Source organism: Branchiostoma floridae, chromosome 3 (genome assembly GCF_000003815.2).
Source record: "Branchiostoma floridae strain S238N-H82 chromosome 3, Bfl_VNyyK, whole genome shotgun sequence".
Taxonomy (NCBI): Eukaryota; Metazoa; Chordata; class Leptocardii; order Amphioxiformes; family Branchiostomatidae; genus Branchiostoma; species Branchiostoma floridae.
The window spans coordinates 16,206,498-16,230,095 of record NC_049981.1 but is presented as its reverse complement, the minus strand read 5'-3'; the positions used below and the strand labels follow the sequence as shown (position 1 = coordinate 16,230,095).

The 23,598-nt window shown below is 39.5% G+C and overlaps 2 protein-coding genes across 4 annotated transcripts in view; one reads left to right on the top strand and one right to left on the bottom strand.

The window, feature by feature from the left end:
* LOC118410828 (C3 and PZP-like alpha-2-macroglobulin domain-containing protein 8) overlaps window positions 1-23,598 on the top strand; it is a 47,625-nt gene that overhangs the window by 9,917 nt on the left and 14,110 nt on the right. The window contains exons 6-28 of one of the 2 annotated variants that reach the window (XM_035812661.1): window positions 1,519-1,571; window positions 1,908-1,925; window positions 2,421-2,475; window positions 3,413-3,526; window positions 6,152-6,236; window positions 13,071-13,179; window positions 13,494-13,721; window positions 14,155-14,322; window positions 14,569-14,697; window positions 15,220-15,326; window positions 15,647-15,836; window positions 16,118-16,235; window positions 16,435-16,610; window positions 17,035-17,184; window positions 17,431-17,571; window positions 18,558-18,633; window positions 19,030-19,150; window positions 19,475-19,706; window positions 19,878-20,028; window positions 20,534-20,652; window positions 20,879-20,930; window positions 21,099-21,305; window positions 22,151-22,242. In XM_035812661.1, the coding sequence (XP_035668554.1) occupies window positions 1,519-1,571; window positions 1,908-1,925; window positions 2,421-2,475; window positions 3,413-3,526; window positions 6,152-6,236; window positions 13,071-13,179; window positions 13,494-13,721; window positions 14,155-14,322; window positions 14,569-14,697; window positions 15,220-15,326; window positions 15,647-15,836; window positions 16,118-16,235; window positions 16,435-16,610; window positions 17,035-17,184; window positions 17,431-17,571; window positions 18,558-18,633; window positions 19,030-19,150; window positions 19,475-19,706; window positions 19,878-20,028; window positions 20,534-20,652; window positions 20,879-20,930; window positions 21,099-21,305; window positions 22,151-22,242 (2,891 nt within the window). Of the gene's footprint in view, window positions 1-1,518; window positions 1,591-1,907; window positions 1,926-2,420; window positions 2,476-3,412; window positions 3,527-6,151; window positions 6,237-13,070; window positions 13,180-13,493; window positions 13,722-14,154; window positions 14,323-14,568; window positions 14,698-15,219; window positions 15,327-15,646; window positions 15,837-16,117; window positions 16,236-16,434; window positions 16,611-17,034; window positions 17,185-17,430; window positions 17,572-18,557; window positions 18,634-19,029; window positions 19,151-19,474; window positions 19,707-19,877; window positions 20,029-20,533; window positions 20,653-20,878; window positions 20,931-21,098; window positions 21,306-22,150; window positions 22,243-23,598 lie in introns of those variants that run through there. The other variant, XM_035812662.1, reaches the window with a different exon arrangement.
* LOC118410831 lies at window positions 6,232-11,786 on the bottom strand. 2 transcript variants are annotated; one of them, XM_035812666.1, is made up of 2 exons: window positions 11,591-11,786; window positions 6,232-7,940 (listed from the first exon to the last, which is right to left on the bottom strand). In XM_035812666.1, exon 2 carries the CDS (start codon window positions 7,811-7,813, stop codon window positions 6,719-6,721), a length of 1,095 nt encoding a protein of 364 aa, XP_035668559.1. In that variant the 5' UTR covers window positions 7,814-7,940; window positions 11,591-11,786; the 3' UTR covers window positions 6,232-6,718. The 2 variants fall into 2 exon arrangements, with proteins under 2 accessions (XP_035668559.1, XP_035668560.1); XM_035812667.1 differs by lacking the exon at window positions 11,591-11,786 and adding an exon at window positions 10,487-10,608.

Here is a 23,598-nt window from a genome sequence, read left to right as displayed (position 1 = left end):
ACGTTACCAGTGTCATTGACATTTCATCCGACATCTGACATGACCACACTGTAGTCTAAAATCATGAAATAAAATCGTACAAACAAATCAAAAATCACTGCATGGTTCAAATATGTGGAGCAATGACGGCCCGCATCAGTGAACACTGAAATACGGTGAACTGATGATGATGATGATGTCAAATGTTCTGGCCCGTTGCCCAAAATGAAATACATAAAAAAATACGGACTTGTCATATATTAAAGCAAAAATACATTTAAGAGCAAAGTAAACTTAACTACCACTCCGTGTAGACAGAACGAACTCAGGAAAAAACAGCATACTAGAAGTTGTCCGAGTTTCGAAGTTGGCGGAACCTATGGTTTCATAAAACACGCAAGGACATCATGATTATCGTAACATAATCGCACTTGGTTAAACTTTAACATAAAAAGATGTCCAATATAATATAACATACATGGAGCCGAACCAGTGCCCTTACTTGGAAGGAAAGGCAAATGGCATTTGTTCTCGTGCATTATAGACACGCCTGTTCTTATCAAACACATAAACATCGTGTTGAGAGTCTTGTCAACATGAAGTATCGCACAGAGGCCTCTTGTCTCTCAAGTGGTTCCTTAGTTTACAAGTTAGCATGTTGTGTACCGGTGCCTAGATTGAGATGTTTAGCACCACTTCAAAACAAACTGGACTTTGTCGAAATCGTGACAGACGATCGGGTAATCACAGCTCCGGCCGAGCACATGGCCGGTTGTAGTGTTAATTAAGTTTTTGTGAAGTTGTATCCACGAACCTAACACGAGGATGTGAGAATAAATAGTGTCCATGAGTTGATGATACAGTATAGTATGGTATTGAATGTCTGACTTCCTCAACAAAACATACTGGAGTCATCCGAGGGACAATTTTCCGGTAATGTGAGATTCGCGGACGCGATGTGATTTGATACAGATAATATGACGATCACATCGGGTCAAAGGCCAATTTTCGGAAGGTAGAAAGCTTGGAGGTAGAAAGCCAGATAAGAGAAACGTTGAAAAGGGATATACTCCAAATTGTTACAGAAGACTACATCAGCTACTATCCAAGTGTACAATTTAAGCAACGGGGAAAACGTGTGCTACTCGGTTGCTTGCCAGATAAGCGGTCTTATTGTGATGTTATTTGGATGAGATGACTCCGTACTTCTAGATCAAAGGTCAAAAGTCAGAACTTACTGACTTGCGCGCCATTTCTGCATTTCTGGATTTCTCCGTCAATGTTTTGATTTTAAGCAAATCCCTGTGACTATGGCCGAAGACAATGAACCATGCATTGTCGTAGGAGGAAGGATACAGAAGAAAAGACTCCATTCGAGCGAGGTGGAACACGCTGCGTATCTCGAAGATGATGACACATGCACGTATCCAGTTCAAGTCAACTTCAACATGTGTGAAAGCTATTATGTGCACGAGCGTTGCTTATTGCTAATGTAGATCATTGCGCTAAAAGTGTACATGTCTTCTTCTATCCCTACAGCTTTTATCAACGTGATTACAACAACCCCAAACCTGCGGCCACTGGACGCTGGGGTTAGTACACTTCTGACTGGTAAATTTGTTCCATGATCTGTAACGTTATATAAACTTTCACACACTTTCGTCAACTGTCTGGGTTTTTCTAATTAATGTTATGTAACGTTACATGTAAATGATTTTTAAAAAATCAAGACTCTAACTGTGTGGGTTCTAACTTAAGAGCAACTTTTCTTCCTCGTTTATTTTTTCACCATAACGATGAATTGATAGTTTAAAATTGACGTAGAAAACAAATCATATTAGCATTAACATGCTGACACCTCTATCATGTAAGTAACTCTTGTCATTTCCCTCAGTTACTGAACTTGTTCACTTTCCTTTCGTCTTTAGATGGAGGCATACATAACGGTGAGTATTGAGACTACAATGTGTATGGTATCGAATGGCCTGTTGTTGCAGTACTGAGTTGGACTGATAGAGGTCCTTACTGTATTACCAGTAGAGAAGTACATACAATTTGTATCTCTCAGGCATATTGTGTGTGATAAATTAATCAACATAAAGTGTAAGAAATTGTTTGTTTTGATGAATTTGATAATTAAAGCAATATGATTCAAAGGTTTTTGAATACGTTTTCCGACTAAGTTTAGTTTTGCAAAGTTGTGAAAAAGACACCTTTTCTGAATGTCTAATTGTATATAACACGAAGTATGATAAATGTTTATATATCTTTGATAGCTAGCAGATATCAATGGTATGTTTTTTGCAAATAAATTTTTGCAGATTGAATATTTTCTGATTTACTTTCACAAAGGTTGTTTAGACTTTGATCAGCCTGATGTTCATTTTTTTTTCTTTTTTTTTCTGATTTCAATTTTAAAATCTGTCTTTGTTTTTAATCAGGATCCACGAGGGTCAAAAATGATCCAGTGGAGGGACCTAAAGCCAGTTTGCTGTGGTGAGCTCTAGATCTTCTTCTTCTTTCGTACTGCCTAGCCTCTAATTCAAGAGATTATTGGCAGAATATCTAGAGATCTGCTCTAGATATTCTGAATATTTCCCTGTAATTTTAAACTGCCTAGTTCAATGGTTTTACACCACTTATGGTCTACATGTAGTTGTTTAACAGTCCTTCATTTCGATCACAACACACGGTTTCATCTTCTGATACAGCTGTCAGTGTAATCTTTACTGGCAGATATCACAGTGCTCAAGTTGAGATGAAAGTTGCTACCATTTTTCTTGCACAGATGTACCTAATATACATGTCAGCCAGCTTACAAATAAGCTACTGTAACTCTATGTAAGATTGAATAGATTTAGTCTCACAGCAGGGAGAAAATGGACTGTTTGCGATGGTTTTAAGGTCATGTCTGAAACATTTAAGGTTTAGGTGGGCAGAGGTGAGAAAAGGGATTTTTGTAGTGGTTTTAAGTTTGCAGTAAAGGTGTTACCATGAGTACTGTGAACATAAAACCTGTGACTGAAGATTTCTGCATTTATTGAACATTGTATTGGACAGTTAGTCAACAAGAGCAGAATCACAAAAATCAGTTTTTGGAGATTGTTTTTATTGATCATAAATGTATTGACTATAAACAGTTTTGCAACATTGCTTTATTGCTTGTACAAATTACACTTTTTTTGCATGGGCTATGATTATTAACTGAGAATTAAATGTTACCCATGTTACTTCCTTCCACAATGACACATTTCTGACATTTCTTAAGGTAAAACAAATATATATAGTACTTAACTCTATCTTATATTCGAAACATATTAGGCATCACATATTTAAGTGAAAATTAACCAATAAAAAGCAAGACAAACCTCTGCTTGTAGAGTAAAAATGCATTGTGGATGTGGATGCAATTTGGACTGTCCCATTTTTGCAGGGGTGGTGAACATGAGTTTCCCCATTTCGGACCAGCCCATTCTGGGGGACTGGACCATTTTTGTGGAGGTGCAGAGACAGACGTACAACAAAACATTCAGTATTCAGAAATATGGTATGTATGGCACTACTGAGCAGATAGTTTGTGGTACTCATATGATTTGATGACATATCCATTATCATAAATCTTATATATAACCATTATCATATTTATATGTATATAACCAATATCAAATGTACATTCTGGCCATTGTTCCAGCATTTTCCACAGGCATTGTCTTAATTCTTCTGTACAAATCAGGACACGTTGTACATCCCTTGTCTTTTCTCATGATTAAGCAGACAATAAAGTAATAAATTATTATTGAATTAATTAGTAGTAATTTATGGAGTATTAAACGTCTTCCTTACTTGTTGGTGAATATCATTTTATACCCTTTTCGAACATTCCCATCAGCCACTTTCTGTCTGTAATGTTCCAAAGAACCTTTACCTGATAAAAAGAAGCTCCATCTTAAGATTGGAATTCCGTTTTTCCCATTTTGAAATGTGCTAATATTTTCAATATAAAAGCACTTGGTGCAAAGTCTTTACATATGATTGACAAGTATGATGTACAGTTGTGAAATATGATAATAACTTTCATGAATATTCATTTTGAAAATTTTCTTCCTGCAGGAATTCCTGCAGGAATTCCTGCAGGAAGCGTTTTTCCTGCAGGAATTCCTGCAGGAAGCGTTTTTCCTGCAGGAATGCTGCAGGCATTCCTGCAGAAATTCCTGCAGGAGAAAGGTAAATTCCTGCAGGAAGAATGTTTCCTGCAGGAATTTCTGCAGGAATGGCCTTGACAATGACAGGAAGCATTTTTTATGCATTTAATTTTGTTTTGAAACTGTTAAACAATGCATTAGATTTCATTAGATGTTTCAGACTTGACTTTAACTATGTATATAAAACAGATATATAATGGAGGCATTTTTTATTGTTTTGTTTTCCTAGTTTTATTGACTGTTGCTGGAGATGCCTGGCATTAGAAATAACTGACCTATGAATGAACTTCACTTCAAGAAAATGCATTTCCTTCAGTGGCTACTCATAGTTTTCAGAAGTACAGAAGCTTGGGCATGGTTACTTCTTTCATTTTTTTCTTTAATTCTTTAACATCACCACTTAGGGTTTATTAGTATCTAAGCCAATTTGATTGTACATGTAGGTGCAAGTCAGGAACATAAACACAAAATTCATAAATTTCATGACAGGCCTAAGCTTCCCTTAAAAGTATAAATTCAATTATTGTAAATTGCACATGTACTGTAAGGGTAGGGTGCCCTAATAGGATAATCATTGGAGTCCATAAGAAAAGTACTGTACAATGAAAGTACAGTACTTTTAGTTACATGTTGTGTAAAAACCTTTATCCTATTATCAGTGCCAACCTGATGAAATTATTTTCGGAACTTCCAGTAACTATTTACTGAATTCTAAACTGTAGTAAATCAAATGATACATTCAGTTGGTGGAAAAGTAGATGACATGAACCGCCTTGTTTGCCATGCTGATAGCTGGTGTTTGGGTTACAGAAACCAACCACTGGCGGCTTTATCTCATGATGCACCCCTCAGGGTAAAACATTGATCCTTTATTAGCATATAGCCAGGTGGCATTCACCAGTCATATTTTATGTTAGTTATGACACTGTAACACAATATTAGAAGTGTCGCGAGCCGGGTGCGTGGACACCTAGAAATTCATTAAACACTGGTGCTAAATGAATCTTATTTATTAGGTTTTTGATACCTACTGGACAGCTGTGTTTAATGAAGTTCTAAGTGCCCAATAGAAAATAATAATCAACCGTCACCAGATCAGATCAGATCACAGAACATTGATCAATCAGAACAACACCCTGTCCTCATCTGGAACTCTTTACATGCTCTAAAATCCTTGAGATTGGGACAAAGGCCTTTTTATCACAAGAGTGTGATATTATCACCTCCCCTCCCCTTTCTCACCTATCTTTAGAGAAGTCATTATATAATCTCCTTTGCACCTAGATGAAGGTGTTTAAAGCCAGCAACAAAAATGCGTGTATTGATTTATAATGACAGGTAATTAGAGACTGAAGTGAATGGTACATGTAGCTGCCTTATTCAGTGCCTCCACTGGTGTATAGAACAGGTCAGTATATTAACACTGCATAGAAGACTAAAGTTTACCCAAAGAGGTTTAACTACCTTGTAGATCACCAAGGAGTTTAGAATTCTCTGATCTCACTGACCTAACCTAGGTTTTACAGCAACCTTGTGTCATTGATTTAGATATGAATTATAAGGCCATTCCTGCAGAAATTCCTGCAGGAAACATTCTTCCTGCAGGAATTTACCTTTCTCCTGCAGGAATTTCTGCAGGAATGCCTGCAGCATTCCTGCAGGAAAAACGCTTCCTGCAGGAATTCCTGCAGGAATTCCTGCAGGAAGAAAATTTTCAAAATGAATATTCATGAAAGTTATTATCATATTTCACAACTGTGCATCATACTTGTCAATCATATGTAAAGACTTTGCACCAAGTGCTTTTATATTGAAAATATTAGCACATTTCAAAATGGGAAAAACGGAAATTTCCAATCTTAAGATGGAGCTTCTTTAAAGCTTCTTGGTTATTCTGAGAAAAACTTTGTGAATCGTACATGTAATGTTACATATTTCCACTAGATGTAAAGAATTTTCTTTCCTTTAAGTTCTGCCCAAGTTCGAGGTCATCATCGTGCCTCCCAAATACATCGTAGACTTGGACAGGTGTGAGCAGGTGAACATCACAGCCAGGTGAGCAGGGGGCCGTCCCTTAAACTTCTAATGATCACTGCCAGGGAAGCCTTTTTCACATGTAATCTACATTGCGTAATACAGTTGCTGAAGGGATGAGATTATAATCACAGGAGGAACTGACAAATAGCAATTACACAAGCAACTGGATATTATTTTAGAACAGACGTTTTATCCACTATACCTTTCGCCAGTGACACACTTAGCAGATCTGTCAAAGAGCAGGTTTTATTACTACAAATCAATGTGTAAGGTGGGAACAAAGTTATTATAGTCCAATATGAAACAAAAGTAAGAAATTGCCTTTACAAGACATTGGCAAATCATATCCAGTCACTATTATTTGGTGTATCTTATTACGTGGCTGTCTGTCCTTCTTCAACGTGAAAAGGAGGGGCCTGATTTTGTAACAATTGCACAGACAGACAATTGCACAGACAATAGAAGAGCACTTGGTCCCTTTCACACAGCACATCTATTTGTTAAGGTTCGTAGGGGAAAATTTGAACATAAGGAGGAGCAGCATTGAGCACCACCACCCTACTGTCGCGGGAAGTTCTGACTGCTATGGGCGTGTGCAGTCCGCTCCCTTTTGTCACAACATGCTTAATGAACCTCCCCTCTCTGTCAAACATGTGTATGCGGCAGTTACCATAGTCACTAACCAGGATCCGTCCCCAAATGTCCACACACAAGTCGCGGGGATAGTTGTAAGGTCCGCTGCAATTTGCCGTTCCGTTGAACTGTCCGTCGCAGAATCCGAGGGAACCAAACTGGAAACAAACCGTCTGTTTCCTGCAATCCAGGACTTTGATCTCGCCATACTTTGTAATCGACACGGGTAGCAGAATGCACTGGTCTTGCTTGCATGCCGTGAAACGTACGGGATAGCGTATGAAGGATCCTTGGCCTGTGTCATTGCCACATGTACATGTCTCTGATGCATTCTCGGGAAACACCTCTGGATGGTACAAGTCTAAACTCGACATGATACACCCCGCTGGGTCTAAGAGATGAACTTGATTCTGATCAGCAAGTGCAATGCAGCCATTAGGAAGAAGTCGTGCATCCTCGATTTTACTAACAATCACGCCAGTGATCTGGGTGATCGTTGCCTGCTCGGTGGCAGGATTGTGAGCATAGATTACAGGTGTGCATTCCATGCTGGTGTACTCCTCCATTCCACACGGTTTTCCGCGTCCCACAAACACAACTTTGCCCTTGCCGTCGACAATCAGCGCACCACTTTCCACCTCTAGCTCTAGCTGTCTCCATGTCTCCAGATCAGTCACTTCCATCTCATCCTCATGCGTTTCATCCTCCTCGTGTCCATCAATTCCGTTGATCGCCTCACTGTCCTCTTCCTTCTTAAACCTCAAGTCAAAGTAGCTCACAAACTCCCCACGGAAGGTGAAGCATTGAACACGGCCTCTCCCTGCCCGATCTGCAACATATACGTGCTCACGAGACACCCCTATTGCAAACGGGTGGTAGAACTGCGTCTCTCGTCCAAATTGTTGTGTCATGGTATTGCTAGAGAAGGGTCTGTTCAAATTTGTCCCCAGCTCTTCTGGCATATGACGAATCTGAAGTTCTACAACATATCTGTTAAATAGTTGTTCATGTCAGATATTCGGCTTGATGTGGTTTCCTGATGACCCAAAAGATTTTGAGGCAAATGGTCTCACTCCTCATATGTTTCACCTGCAAGACAAATGTTGCTTGTTTAGTATTCTAGAGTGGAAAACAAAGGTCACCCAAATTGATTACATATTAATTGATTCTTTTAACCTCTAGCTCACATGCCTACCTTTGCTTTCCATGTTTTGCCACTGAAACAAATCCCATTCCTACCTTCACACTTAAATGTATTTTGCAGTGAAAGAAGCATATTGTACCTGTTGGCAGTGTTACTTTGTGCCTTCAAAATGCCTGGGAATATTTGGGTGTCCCAAACACACTCACCAACAGATGGGGTTGTAGCTACTCCAGTTTGCAGTGTTTTCTTTGCCAGTGCTATTAGCAGTAGATATCTTTGTGTGGTGTTAACCTGGGTACCATACAGCACATACCAACCACAGCTGTTTGTTGTGGTTATCAGAGAATGTGGTATCCTTACTGGTACAAGGGTCATAGGTGATATCAAATGATGATTAACCTATTAGGTTTTAGGTCTTGAAAATTATTCAAAGAAACTCAAATTAAACCTTTCAGTTAGTACAGTAATAATATGCATACTTTTGGTTGATGTTTTACACCAAATCTAAGCATAATGCACAATGTTTCAGTATTAGTTACTTACAAATGTACTACTACAATATTATCATACAGTACTGTATTATTGTTGCAGTGACTGTTGTTGATTGTAGATTAGATTAGAATACCAAATATTGAAGCATGAATCCAAACACTTTTATGAATGTTCTAAACAATTTGTCTTTAACTCAAAAACTGTTATTGATGACTTTTAAAATAATTGATTGTTTTCTTTATTTTAACGGAGGCAATTTGATTCTGGAACAAAAGTAACAAAACAGTTGTTTTTCAGAACAAATTTGAGGCATGTATAATGAAATGACCTATTTTACCATTGTTAGCATACATCAGTTATTCTAGGTGTCTCAACATGGCTGCCCGTCATTCAAGTGTACCTTGGATACAGAAATAGCATTATAACATGATTAGATTTGGATAAAGTCTATCTACTGAAAAACAAAGTAATAGATTAACGTTACCTATTTGTTATGAGCCATGCATGAAATTGTGAGAACTTTGTAAATCCCAAATGTTCTGCTCTATGTAGTTCCATTCCTTACTCTGACCACCTGTTGTATAGTACATACAGGAAGTGGACTTAAGCCCTCTTGACGACCAGGCCTTTAACAACAGTCGATACTTAAAGTGGGTCACATGCATATCTAAGATGCCAGCAAGCCTTGGAGTTGAGCAGGTGGCACTAAGAGATACACGTGTACAATTATGTGTAGAGGAAGTTAATCAAGTTGACAGGAAAAACTGAAAATTAGACAAAGAGTGAAAAAGGTAGTGTGACGTTCTCAACTGTTGTGTTTCTGGTCAGTCTAAGGTGTCCTTAGAACTAAGCTAAGCCTGGTGTTGTATACATCTGTGTCAGTCATTTTTTGGCCTGGGGCTTTGTTTGTTATGGAGCACAGTTTGGCTAAAGACAGTGACAATATGATGTGCATCATTTTAGTTAATGGTATCCCATGTAACGTTAAGTTAATAATTTCATAAATGGAGATATCTTCAGCCCATGCCTGAATTGTTGAGGTTGTAAGATTGAGTGTAAGTATCATATGGAATGAAAGGAATGAAATTAAGTTTTGGGGCAAGCTCTAAGCACAAATAATGAAAAAAGTAGAATGAACCATACAGGTTGAATGGTCCAGAATTTTCCCATAGAGATTTGTCTGGTAGCCTATTTTCAAATGCATAATTTCCTAATTTCCTTATCTCCCTTGGTTCCCTTTGTACGTACAATGTAATTAGTACATTAAAGCTAACCCAATATCTGAAATACCTCAGCCATGGTAATATTCACAATGGTTCCCAGCAACTTGGCAACTTTGAAAAAAAAAGTTATCAAGGCCTTCTGAAGAATGTCTTGAACACCTGGATACACATACGTGTACCTTGGGCATACATGTACATGTACATGTACCTCAGACATATTTAATGATGATGCATGAGTACATCTCTAAGCATTCTCAAAAAACTGTTTCTGTTGAAGTTGGTGCTACATCGATGTAGTTGTATTTTAGAGCTCTCTTGAAATGAAACATGATCTTGTGTCTAACCGGCAGACTCATGGCCAAGTTCAGCTGGTACAACAAGGGCTGTGACTTTGAAGTGTGATTCTATAACCCACAGATCCTGCTCTTCAAAGCCGGCTGAGAGAACAGTCAAGTTCAACACAAATCTACATTACATCAGAGACTGAGACAAAAATTGGCTATAACACAATGTCACATTTTCAGCTTTTCCACAGTGCATGACAAGCCTCAATGACATATTTTTCGCTTCAATTGCCAAGAGAAGCACACAAAAGTTAATGGAAAAAGTGCATATAGTACCTACCTTACTGATCCACACAGCACAGTCTCTTGCACTTTTAAGTTAAAACAACAAATCAAAATAACTCCTGGACAAATAACAGCAACAACAGGCAACCATCTTAAACAAAATATCTTGAGCCACGGGCTTATGCCAAAAAGTGCCTGGAATCCCACCTGAAATTTTTCCCCAATCTTCTCACTCACGTACTTGGCAGGTCTATTATTCGTGCAAAGCACCCAAGCATTAGGCGAACAAAACGCTGTTTTGCGAACGTGCATGTGTGAACTATGTCCGCACTTTGGTTGGAAGGGCAAACAGAATTAGACGGTTGCTAGCAACCTCATTATCCACTTGTTTGATGATAAATACACCTGACTTTTTTATTGATGTTTGAAAAGATATTAATCTTTCCATACCCTAGTTACAATCATTGTTCCTGACTGGTGGAGAAATATGTCAAGCTAAGTTCAACAAGAAGAGCTGAATAGAGACAGAATGGTGGCAGTTCAGGAGACGGAATCAGACTCTGTGTCGCCGAGTGAGGCTGAAAATCAGTCGCAGCTAGAAAAAGATTAACTCAAATTGTGTTTAAAAGCAATTAGAGATCGAAATCTGTGCAAGGGTCACTTACTAAATGATGTCGCTACTTGAACTTTGAAAATGATAACTTGATTCATACAGTTTCTCCACAGTGAATTGTAGTTTAGTCTGAGTTGTATATAGAGTTACTGAGCCCAAAAGTTGGCTACCTGCCTTATATATGTAGAAAATCCTGTCACTGCCCATGTTGCACAATGTACCGTTAAATATGGTCTTTGTAGTACTAAATAAAACTTGTAGCAAACAACTGTGTACTTTAGTTACAGTATTTTACGTTGCAGGGTAAATTCAGTTGAAAAATGAAATATAGTGGATAAATGTTTATTGTCAGAACAGAATTAAATCAACAGAGTGTGTCCATTGTAGTATCCATTACAATGATTAGGAATTTCCAAGGAGATTGAAACACTTGTCTTGCTATCAACTGGGTGCCGTTATACTGTGAAGATACAAAATTAGTGCTTAATTTATAAGTACTTGTTCACCTTTAAGTCTTCAATAAGCATATCAAATGTTTGTTCCAAGTAATGGTCAGGAAAGATATCTTAAGTATAATACCTTAAAATTATGCACTCTGAAATGGAGAAGATTATAATAATTGTAACTTACAGCTGTCTTTGGTGTAGGACCACATTAAACTACATAATTCATGTACGACAAAATTATATTACTGTTACCTCATCAGAAAGTATCCTTTTGAAGAAGAATCTTTGGTGTCCCAATAGGTGTCTTCTGCAAAAACGTCTTTCTTGTTTGTGTGCCATGGGTAAGGTAATATATCGTAAACACTAGGAACTAGAGCGTGTACACATCTCAGGATAGTCATGGCTAACATTTTCACCATGTACTGAGTGGCACAAACTGCTTTGCACTTGTATGTAGAAGAGTTGTTGTAGCTAGGAGGTAACTATGTACATTGCTTTCAAGCTTGTTCAACCACTTGGGTTTGTCAAACCATGGAACTGCACTGTATTTCTCTCTTCAAGTGTAACCAGATGTCAGATAGGTCTAAATGGTGGAGGTGTGTTTGGATTGGCAGAAACATGTTTAGGGTTGGAGTTTAAGAGTTTATGTTTCAAGGGAGGGTACATTTCTCATGCAGATTAGACATTGAATTGGCTGTGATGTAGGGATGGTTCATTGCTAGGTTTGGGGATGGTTCTCCTTAATATGTGACACGTATGGATAGTAACTGGAGAATGCAAGTTTCATGTCTCTGACAGGCGATTAAGTAAATTAATATATGTGTTCAACACAGAACTATGGAGCTTTCTTTGTTAAATGTAATATGAAGTTTAGGCCCCTTTGAATGCAAACAAAAGAACATTTTATGCCCCCCACACATACACTAACCATGGACCTCCCCAGCTTCTTTGTTTACTTAAAGCAAGTGATGCATGCAGTGACATGTGTACCGTGACAGTTCCTCTGTTAGGTGAGTTTCAGGTGAGAGACCACTATTAAATCCTTGTTTAGGGATCCTGTGTCAAACTGAGCGGCTTAGGATCACCTAGCCACTTCCAGTGTGTGTAAACTAAACAAAGTCTGTAAAGTGGCTCCTTAGCAACATGCTACTTGTCAAAGGTGGGTTTGACTTTGAGTGGTTTGTGGCAAAAGTGATAAGCACAGCATGGGCACATTGTACCAATTTGAAAGCATATTAAGACTTCAAATAGCTAACATGCATCAACTCTCATCAATTCTCCATAGTAGAGAAATTTCGTTATGACATTTTCACCATATCAATAGATGGCAATTCACGAAAAGGTACCCATGGTGTGCAAGCATCATCCAAGGTGTTATAACTGATTGCTTCATTTTAGCTGCAATTTTTTAAATGATCAATAGGGAGCGCTGTGGTTATGCAGTTATAATTTTTGGATCCATCTCCCAAAATCTAATCATCGATCCTATATTCCTGTGTATGAGGTGAGATTATGGTGTCAAACCTCTGCACTTAAAAGAACCCAACACACAGAGAAGAGGCTATGGCTTGGCCAAAAACATTTCTTGAGACATTACAGTACCTGGGCTACTTGAAAAAGCACCATGCACTAATGGGTATGGGTATATTTGTGTGACATACAGCTTTTGTTACATGTACATGTAAATTCTCATGAATGCAAGTAAATATAACTCTCTATGTTATCTTTACAGGTACACTTTTGGCCAGCCTGTGCAGGGGAAGCTGACTGTCAGTACCACCATCCATGGCATCGGCTACTACAAGGATGAGATTGGACCCACTGTCCTCAACAGCATGGACGTGAGTTGTTCTTCCTTGCTTTTCTTACCTTTAATCGCTCATTGTACTGTGATGATATTTGGTATATAACTTTATAGAATGTCATGTATGTGGAGTTTCTGGTGTTGTAATCCTAAAGATGCTCATCGGTGGGGACCTCCTGGTGGCTTTCCTTGCTTGGTACTGTAGTAGAACTTCATTTTTCTTGTACAGGTATCTGCTATGGTATCAAGAGATGATAGGGACTTTTGGCACCAGTACTAACATTTGTGATCCAGGCGTTAGGTTCAAAATTACCATGCAACTCACTAATATGCAAACGCACCGCTACCCAGATTGACGACACAGCGTCATTTAACGTTTGTGCCAACGCCATGGGAGTGTCCACCCTGTCTGACCATTTCCGGGGCGTGCTGGTTGTCGAGGCAACAGTAACCACGGGTGACGGGAGCACGCAGACCGCCGTGGACGACTCCACTCCTGTCAACAAGCAGCTGATTGACATTGAGTTCTCTCCTGACACCAGGAGACACTTCAAGCCAGGTCTGCCTTACATTGGGAAGGTAGGTATGCTAGAGTTGGTTCACCTTTATCGACCTATATTGGGTTCCGTTGCTTTAGAAATGAGGTCTTCAGGGTTATGAAGCTGATGGAAGGTTGTATAATTTTGACAGCAACAGATAAAGGTCACACTGCTGATGAAGGTGAACTATTAGTACGTAGTTCCCATGAAGCCATTTTGAGGCCATTATTAAGGGGCAGTGGGTTCTGTCTAGGACATAGTAATTGAAGTCAGACCCCAACCCTCTCCTTCCACTTCCCAAACCAAAGTCAGGACACATGATGTTACATCTAGTTACCATGACTTCTCAATCTCAAGTCTACTAACGCAGCCACATGGACACAACAAGGCATGTAGAGTATGTTGAAAATATCTGTTGGGATCCTCTGCATTTTCTTGCAGATGTTTTAATAAAAATTCCCCCCCTCCATTAGGTCCTTGTGAGCTATCCTGATGGCAGCCCAGCCAACAACATCACCGTACAAGTCAAGGCTGACGTCAACAGGGCATTCTTCTACACCAAGGAGTTTGTGTCCACTGAAGGCATGATTATCTTTGACATCCCGGCCCTTCCAAACATCGCACAAAACGTCTGGCTCGATGTGAGTGTGATTTTGTACAAAGCTACAACAAGCTTCATATACTGACTAAGTTGATGAAATGTACAATACTTTAAGGTACAACCAAAATCCAAGTTAAAAACATTGTAACTTGTTTGTTAGGTTTGTTGTATTGCAAGCTGCCTTATGGCATACACATGTAATACACCAGGTTGGAGTAGAAGAGTACAAGCTGATATATTATGAGATTCCATCAAAAAATAGAATTATTGTTATTGCTTCTTCCAGGCAAAAGTGTTGGCAATCCAAGGCCGTGAGGTCGGTGAGAGTTACTTCAGCTCGTACCTGTCCATCAGTAACTGGTACTCCCCCAGCAAGTGTCACATCCAGGTGCAGAACCCTCCAAAAAAAGTCCAGGTAAGCTTCAACACAGCAAGGTGAAGACAAGAAAAAAACTGTTAATACCTAGATTCACCTTTATAGAAAATTTTAAATAAGCTAACTTTACCAAAAAATTTGGTCATTGGGTTTCATAGCATATATCCAGTCCACATTAAAACATGACATGTAAGTGTTTGCAGAGATCTCTCTAGTGCAGTACCCCAGATATATGCAGTTAACCCAAGTATGATAGGGTACTCGTCTGGTAAGTGCTCAGTCAGACGTGATTGGCCGATGCACAGCAAACTTTATCAGGAGATGGTGTTCTGTGATTGGCCAATCTTTCTGACCAAGTTAAGTCCCTCTGCTAGTGAATTATCATAATGGAAACTCTCTCTTTCCCTTCTAAATACAACTCACAATCTTTCAAAACCAACAGTCACTGCCATCTCCTAGCATAACCAGACAAGATCAGTGCCCTGAAATGGTCTCTTGGCTTCGCACTGACAAAACTTGTTTAAGAAAATATTGTTTGCTTTAATGTTTTTGCACATTCAGGTTGGTAAGAAAGCTGTTCTGACAGTGCTGTCCACTTGTCCATGCGACTTCACACTGCATTATGAGGTGGTCTCCCGGGGCAACATTGTCCAGTCTGGCTTACACAGGTACGCAACATGGCAAGGTCAAGATAAAATTTATCAAAGGACTTTGAGGGAGCCTGTGTTGTTTAATTTTACCAATTTACTAATGTGTTACCTTTTTGAAGATGTAGCCTAGAACTTTGTTTTGATTATAGAATAACATATTGTAAATTTTGAGAATTGGTTTTGTTGGAGCCTTTTTTATTGATGGAAAAACTTTTCATCAATGTCTTGAGAGAACAGTTAAGGGTCAGAAAATATATAGAAGAGATTCATGATCAGCTCTAATACATCCATTAGTCATAATTAGATCTTATATCATGGAGCAATATTGTATGTTTCAGAGCACTCCCCGACCATGTTATCATCAGAAGAGATGCAGAAGAGAACCCAGAATCTCTAGAACAGCAGGATGAAGCTGCAGGTCAGGAAAATGAAGAGTGGAGAGAAGATAAGAAAGGAAAAAGACAGGAAAGAAAGAGAGGACATCGGAGGAAACATCCCAAAGATATTGTGGAGGAGTTACAAGTCAAGGTAAGCTTTTGGGCTGTCATTGAGTGTCATTCTTTGTATATTGAAAAAATTATCATTTACACAGATTTTTACTCCCTCTTTGCCCTTACATATATAAAAGAGATGAATCACACTAAAATACACAAAGAGATCAGTGGTCTACAAATATAGACAAAGAGATCAGTGCCAGAAAAACAAGAAAAATAAGTTAGTTTTTCTATCATGATAACATCCTTGGAAGTTTCCATTAGAATACAGTTTAGTGATGGCAGTTTGATTGACAGCTGTCATTGGTCTCCTAGGTGGAGAGAACAAAGAATGAAGATGGAGAGGAGGAGGAGGGAAAGGATGATGATGATAACAGGACCAGGATCCTGGAGGAAGGTGTGATCAAGTTCATCAATGGTACCAACAGACAAGGTGGGCACTTACTATTCAGGAAATAAACTCTTTATAAATACATTCAAACCTGTACAGTTACCACCCCTACATTATGAAGGACCGTCTGGCCAATATTGTAATAACTACTTTTTGCTGGTCCTGTCATTATTTTTCCATTTACACAAGCATGAGGTTATTTTATAGCATTGTTGCCATATGAAATCTCCTTTCCTTTCAGACACTTCCACTGACCCCCCTATGGAGATGCCCGAGGTGTGCGAGACCAGGATACAAGTGTTGGTGACCCACGCAATGGCGCCCCTCAGCAGAGTTGTTGTGTACTACATCCGGCCCAACGGTGAGGGGGTGGCAGACAGCATGCAGCTTGAGGTGGAGCCTGAGTTCGAGAGTAAGGTATGTTGGTGTGAGGAGAGAAACAATGGAACGTACCTTGCTTGAGTTAAAAAAATTTAATTTAGCAAGAAAATGCAACATGTTCTGTTTTTGTCCAGTTCTTTTTTTAATCTTTCTTAGGTTGTACTTGCCATTAATTGGTTGTACACAATGTTTCAGAAACATGACATGAGTTAATTAATAAGTCAAACTAAAAGGGTTTCAAATATGGATGACTTGTCCAACAGTTTTACATAGTATTACTTACCAAAAAAGTTACATGGCATGTTTTAGGATTAACCAGTTTCAATGAATTTTAGGATATAAGAATTTTGTATTCGACCACATATTACAATTCTCACAATAAACTGCAAGACATCCATAATTGTATTTTGACCACAGTTGCAGAAAACCTAGAAACTCCTTATTTTACCATTGATTGCAGGTTGTTCTGTCCTTACCGTACAATGAGACCCTACCAGGTGACAGAGTGGACATTGCTGTGAAGTCCAAGCCTGGGTCGTGCGTGTGCATGGCCTCCGTGGACAGGAGTGTCTATCTGCTACGGCCTGGCTTCCAACTCACCAAGGAAATGGTAACACATGGTTGTCTTCATTTCACACTTAGTTATACACTCAACTTGTGCTGACAAGACCAATCAGATTGTGGTACTTTAGATTTTGACATATTTTTAGTCCTCTCTGTTTTCAATTCTAGAGCTACATGCAGAACCTCATCTAATATTACATAAATCTTTTGGCAGACTTCAGTAAATTTTCAGTAAGAAGTTAAAGGTAACCTTTTGCCAGTGATATCAGTCTTTACTGCACTTGTTATACAGATTTTTCGAGAACTGGAGACCTTTGACGTGACCCATGGCGAGACTGACGAGCGGTTCTGGTGGGGATACTCCGCTCGCAAGAAGAGGTCCTCACTGTGGCTGAACTTTATACACTCCAGGGATGCCATGTATGCATTTATGGTACGATTAGTTTCCACTTTTGAATTATAATTTGTCTGTGTGTGTGTGTGTGTGTGTATGTGTGTGTTTGAAATACCATCTGCATATTCAGGTTAGTGTACTAGGTAAAATTGGAGCTGTGCAGGTATTTCTAGCTGGTGTCTACCTGCACCTAACCTGCACCAGGTCCATGTACTAGGTTTAGACATAAATATCCTATGGTGTGGATTGTTATTAGCTGCATTGATGTTACCTATAAAGTATAAAATAATGGTTCCTGAACAATTTTGGTGTGATGCATACTTCCTATATTCAGAGTGGTGCAGGTAAATTTTTCTGGTGCAGGTAATTTTCAATACCACCTTCACCAGTGCAGGTATGCAGAAAAAGTATTTTGAGCCCTGCTATTGTTTGTCAAGGATATCCGTAGAAAAGTCTGATTCCTGTGGAAGCAATAAAACCAAATCATCACTCACTCACTCACTCACTATCCGGTTTAGCGTCCGTTCTTCCCTGTCTTGCAGAGGTTGGACGTGTCGCCAAGACGTTTTGGTTTGATTGCTGCCTTCCATCCATTTCTGTCAAGGGGGTTGGCTTTTTGCAGTTTCCTAAGATCTTCCTTGACATTGTCTACCCATCTCCTCTTGGGGCGCCCACGCGGGTTCTGGCCCACTACAGACAAGTTCAGGACCTTTCTTGGCCAGTTGTCATGGGACATTCTTTGCACGTGGCCATACCATGGGTGTCTGTTGTAGCGCAAAATGTCATATCAAATCAAACTCAAATACGGTGCAAGTGATACCAGCTTTTCAGTACCAAGGACAACTTTTCAGCACCAAGGACAGGAGCCGGCAAAATTCTGATATTTACAATTTTTGCTTTTCTCCTTCGCACACTAAGATTTTTAATAAGAGTGCCTTTTTAAGTTTATAGCAGTTATTTGTATTCATAAAAAAAGATTGTTTTTGTTGTGATATTTAATATGTTTATGTTGTTGTTATTAACAGGAAACAGGTCTGCAGGTGATGACAGACGTTGTAAGCCTGAACCATCGACAGGACCCCAGTAACTGGATACAGTCAGGTCAGGAGCTGGTTTATCCCATATATATCATCATTTAGCTGGTCTACATAATACTTAATAGGATAAAATTGATAAATTTTTATGTTGCTTGTATTTATAATATACAATTTCAAAGGAATTACCTACAACTTGATTTTAATTTGATCTAACAAAAGTAAAAATGAAAATAATGAAACTGATTTAAATCTTGTAGCACCTTTAATTTAAATAACTGGACTGGTGTACTTAAAACTTTGACTGTCATTTGTGGAAAAGCAACACTTATATGGTATCATCAGTTACTCTTAACCATCTCTATGCTGCCTTATCCCATAACCAATAGAAATTTGGTATTAAAGTGCTATCTTAGCAAGCTGAAGGTTAGTTTAACCCATTTCATGACTCTTTTATCTTCAGAACTGATGCAGTCCGTTAGCTCCTTCACCATGTCTGTCTTCCACGACGGAGTTCCGAAGGCTGAGAAACGTAAACGGGTCTTCTTCCCAGAAACATGGATATGGCAATGCTTTAATGTCAGGTCGGTCATATGTACAAATGTATTATTTTTCCTTACCATGCCTGTACATATATAGCAATAGACCTTTTCTTATGACCGATAATTTAACAACTTAATACTAAAATGACTCTGATGGATATTTTTTTTTTGGTTAACTTACAGGACTGTTTATTAAAAGAAAATGAAAGGGAAAAAAATGAATGAAAACTAATTTATCAGAGATTTTTTAGTACGTGTGAAGAATTTTTTAAATGCATTGAATAGGCACCACCCTTGAGGTGTCGCGAAAAATGCATTGCATCAAGAAAACAAGACTGTTTACCCGTATGGTTCCATTGTCTTCAGCTCAACTAGGAAACACGAGACCGTTACCATGACGACACCGGACACCATCACCAGCTGGGTAACAGAGGCCTTCTCCATGTCGGAGACCCACGGCCTCAGCCTCGCCGCGCCCATCACACTGCGCACCTATAAGCCATTCTTCGTGGACTTTACTCTCCCGTACTCCGTGGTACGCGGGGAGCAGGTCAAGATACCACTGTCCATCCACAACTACCTGGAGTACTGCACCGAGGTCAGGGGCATAACTCACCGCTTTGGCGATTTAATATTATAGTATTACACTGACTTCTTCAAGATTTAGATTTGTTTCTTCCACCATTAATGTCCACACTTTTGTCAAAACATCATCAGGTGTCCACTATGCTGACATCTCATAAAATGTATACACACTGTAACTCTCCAGGTGCACATGACCGTGAAGGTGCCTTCAGGTGTGTCCTTCCTGAATCAGAAGACAGGTAAACAGCTGCGAAAGGTGTGCGTGGGCCGTAACCAGGTGGAGCACACCTCGGTTGCCATGGTGTTTGAAGAACTTGGAAACATGGAGATCACAGGTATAATACAACAGTCTTGTAATGGTATTGCCATTAATTAGACACTATATCTGGCATAGAATCCATACTATTCTAGCTCTAGTCTTCTCTGATTGCATCTGTAACATACTATATTAGGAATAAGCATTTGCCTGAAATGTAACTGAGATCACTGACTGTAGTCACACAGTCCTTGGAGGATTCCTGTCCATATCTCAGTTTGTCTTTCAATTTAGAAATTTGCTGGTACCATGCAGCTGCAGTGCATACCTTTAATGGGTAATCTCATGTTGGGGTTGTCATATGATTGCATCCTAAATTAGATTTGTGCTAAACATGACTTATATATACATCATATATGGGAATATGATGTAGAACGTAGAACTGAAAATACATTACGCAAAACGCAAAAGGATTTGGTTTTTATCAATGAAATTTGTTGGCCTTAAGTAAGGTACCCACTTTACAAATATATGTCAACTGAAGGTACCACTAAACTGGTATCAACTTGTTTCCCTCCCTGCAGCCTATGCTGAAGCGTTTGTGGACCAGCGGTGCTGTGAAGGTGAAAGGTCAGACGCGTGGGACAGCGAACCAAACGTCAGGGTCGGGCTGGATCACGTGGCTCACAAGATAGCAGTGGAGGTCAGAGACCTTCCTGTTGTGCAATATCTCTGATATAACACTAATGAATATGATTAGTGTTTTAATGCAAGACATACTGTTTTAATCAAGTTTCCATTTCCTGTATGTTTCAGTGGTCATTCTTTGTATACAATTTGTGGAAGTAAAGAGCAGATGTTTTACATAAAACGGAATGGAGCAATTCATGATTCAGAAATAACTTTCTTTTCTTTCTCTATATAAACAGGCTGAGGGAACTCAGAAGTCCTACACTCACAGTGTTTACTTTTGCCCAAATGGTGAGTGAATCTTTTTAACTATCAATGTAATAAAATAATTTCACATAATCTACTCTGTCATCATCGCTTAATCTATTTTGTGTTTAACCTCAATACAAATGGGTTGATGATACACTTCTTGATATAATTTTGTGCTAATCAATGCATATGCAAATATCCCTCCTCCAGAAAGAATCCACATTTCAACTCCCAACAAGTATGAATACCAGTACGTTAAAAAGCCCACGGAGACAACCATATTCACCTTTGCTACAAAAGCCAGCAACGACGTCCATTTATCGCTGTCTGCAAGGCCGACCGACATGCCCAGTATGTATGAGATTGTGATTGGTGGCTGGCAGAATACGCAGTCCTGGATTACAAGGTCTAAACAAGGTAGATCACGATGAACACTATTTCCTATAGGTCCTGAAAAGCTCTTAGAAACTTCATCTCAAGAAATGTCTTATTTTGATAATTTGACTAAAATGACAACATCTTTATAATGATAGCATTTTCATTTTAATGCAGAGGAAGAAAACTGATATCTACAGTATAGACCGGGGGGTTGGTACCGGTACAGAAAATTCAGGTCCAGGTTCGGTTCAGGTCCAGAGGATCAGGTCCATGTCCGGACCTGAGCCTGGACCTGATTCAGTCATTGTGGAAACTTGTGAATGGACGATACTACAAACAATGGTCCATTTCCCTACAGAGAAACCTGTTTTGTGGTGTATTCGACTCCCACTGGCTTTTTAAAATCCTACAAGGCTTACTGCCTCTGTACGATTGACTGTAAAACTTGGTGGAAATGACTATAGACTCTACTCTACCTCGCGCTTGTTGCCTGATCATATATCTAATCTTTTCATTTTCCAATAAGTCCAACATCTGGTCTACCGAATTTTTTCAGGTCCGTTTTTTCTGGACCGGTCCAATAAGAAAAAACAGTTTTGTACCGGTACACCATACCAGTACCCACCCCTAGTACATTATCTTTTCATGTACACATAGAGGCATATGCATTTAACAGTCATTTGCATTTACACATTACATTTTTTGTCATCTGAAGAAAACTACTGTATGTTGAAAAATTAGTGCTCTTCATACTTTTGCGCAATCCAAACTGCGAGAACACAGAAAGAAATTTGTTGTTTCTCTGACTTGTCAGTTATGTGGTTAACAACTGCATTATTACGACAGCAAAGATGTAACCATAAACTCTGACCTGACACCTTTAGGAGACCACCTGGTAACAGTCCCCACCCCAGAGATCCTGTCATGGCACGAGTTCCGAGCTTTCTGGTTGTCCTGGACTGATGGAGTTATTGAGGTCAGTCAGCTTTACTCATCTGTAAGGGCTTACATGTAAGTCTAGTACATCAATGAATAGTTGTTGATCACTGGATAATAATATAAGTAACACAATGAGTTAATACCAATGTTTCAGTTACCACCGCGTCATCTTTCTTGGAGCAATACTGACTGGTTCTGCTTCACATTCCTGCAAGGTGTGCCTGATCAAGGAGGTTAAAGAATCACAGGAGAGAGCTCAGTCATTAACACCCCACTGCGGGCTATTGTTCAGACCCTCCGGGCCCATTGTTTCCGCTATCCGGCGGCGCGTCTCTGATGACCATGATGGCCGCGGGGTTTCCCGCCATTTCTGATGAGCCCGGACGTGTCAGCCAATCACATGAGCCCAGCCATGACGTCATGCACCGCGATCCCGGCCGAGGACGACCGAGGGTTGCTGAACTGCGAGCGAGATGAGCGCAGTTTCCGCAGATTTCCTTATTTGGGAAGCGAAGGTGACGTGTGCAAACAGTACTGTTGTGGAGAGACCAAGATGGCGATCATGTCGATACTTGTTTCGGCGCTGTGCGACCAAGTTGAGTGAATTTACAGGCATTTTTGTCGCTGTATCCCCGATTTTTTTGTCTCAGAATTATGAACAATATTCTCTACTTCATGTGTCTATTAAAAAATTATTACGCTTGCCCCGCAAAAGAGACTTTTTTTCAACGATAGTAGTGGGCTTGGGTGTGCCAAATAAGTATTTGTTGTTGCTGTTTGCGATCGATTTTTGCTGGTCGTGATGCATGAATTTTGTACTCTGAGGGCTCCGTGGATGTTCATGGCAATGATGGGAAGCAAGATGATATTTCCGAGGAAATTTATTTTGTCGGTATTGAGGGAATTTTTGCCTCACGAGGAACGCATTTTTTTTAAACAGATGGCTTGATATCTTAATTTGACAGACTTGAAAATAAAGTTGCATAGCGTTTCTCAAGCTTCTTACAAATACTATGAAATAGCTCCGTGTGTCCTGGGCTATGAAAGCCGACCCAGCGTTCTTCTACACCGCGTGACTTGTTGTTACACACATTTCTGTGGCCCGTGGGGAACTATGCTCGCACTTGCCTCAGGCGAAGTATCGTCACTATTGATATCTGTTTCCTTAGTAAAAGTAGCGCTGTATTTAATGAGAATCATCCTCAAAATCGCTGAAATCCCGGCCCCAAATCGATGTTCCTGGACGAGTGATGTTGAAACTCACTCGTAAACAAAGGCCCACGCTAGCATGGCGAGATGCAGATTGGGGCAATTAGCACTTCGATGTGATTCACACTCGCGGCAAACATGGAACAATAGGAACGCTCTCCTCTCTTTCTTTAACCTCCTTGGC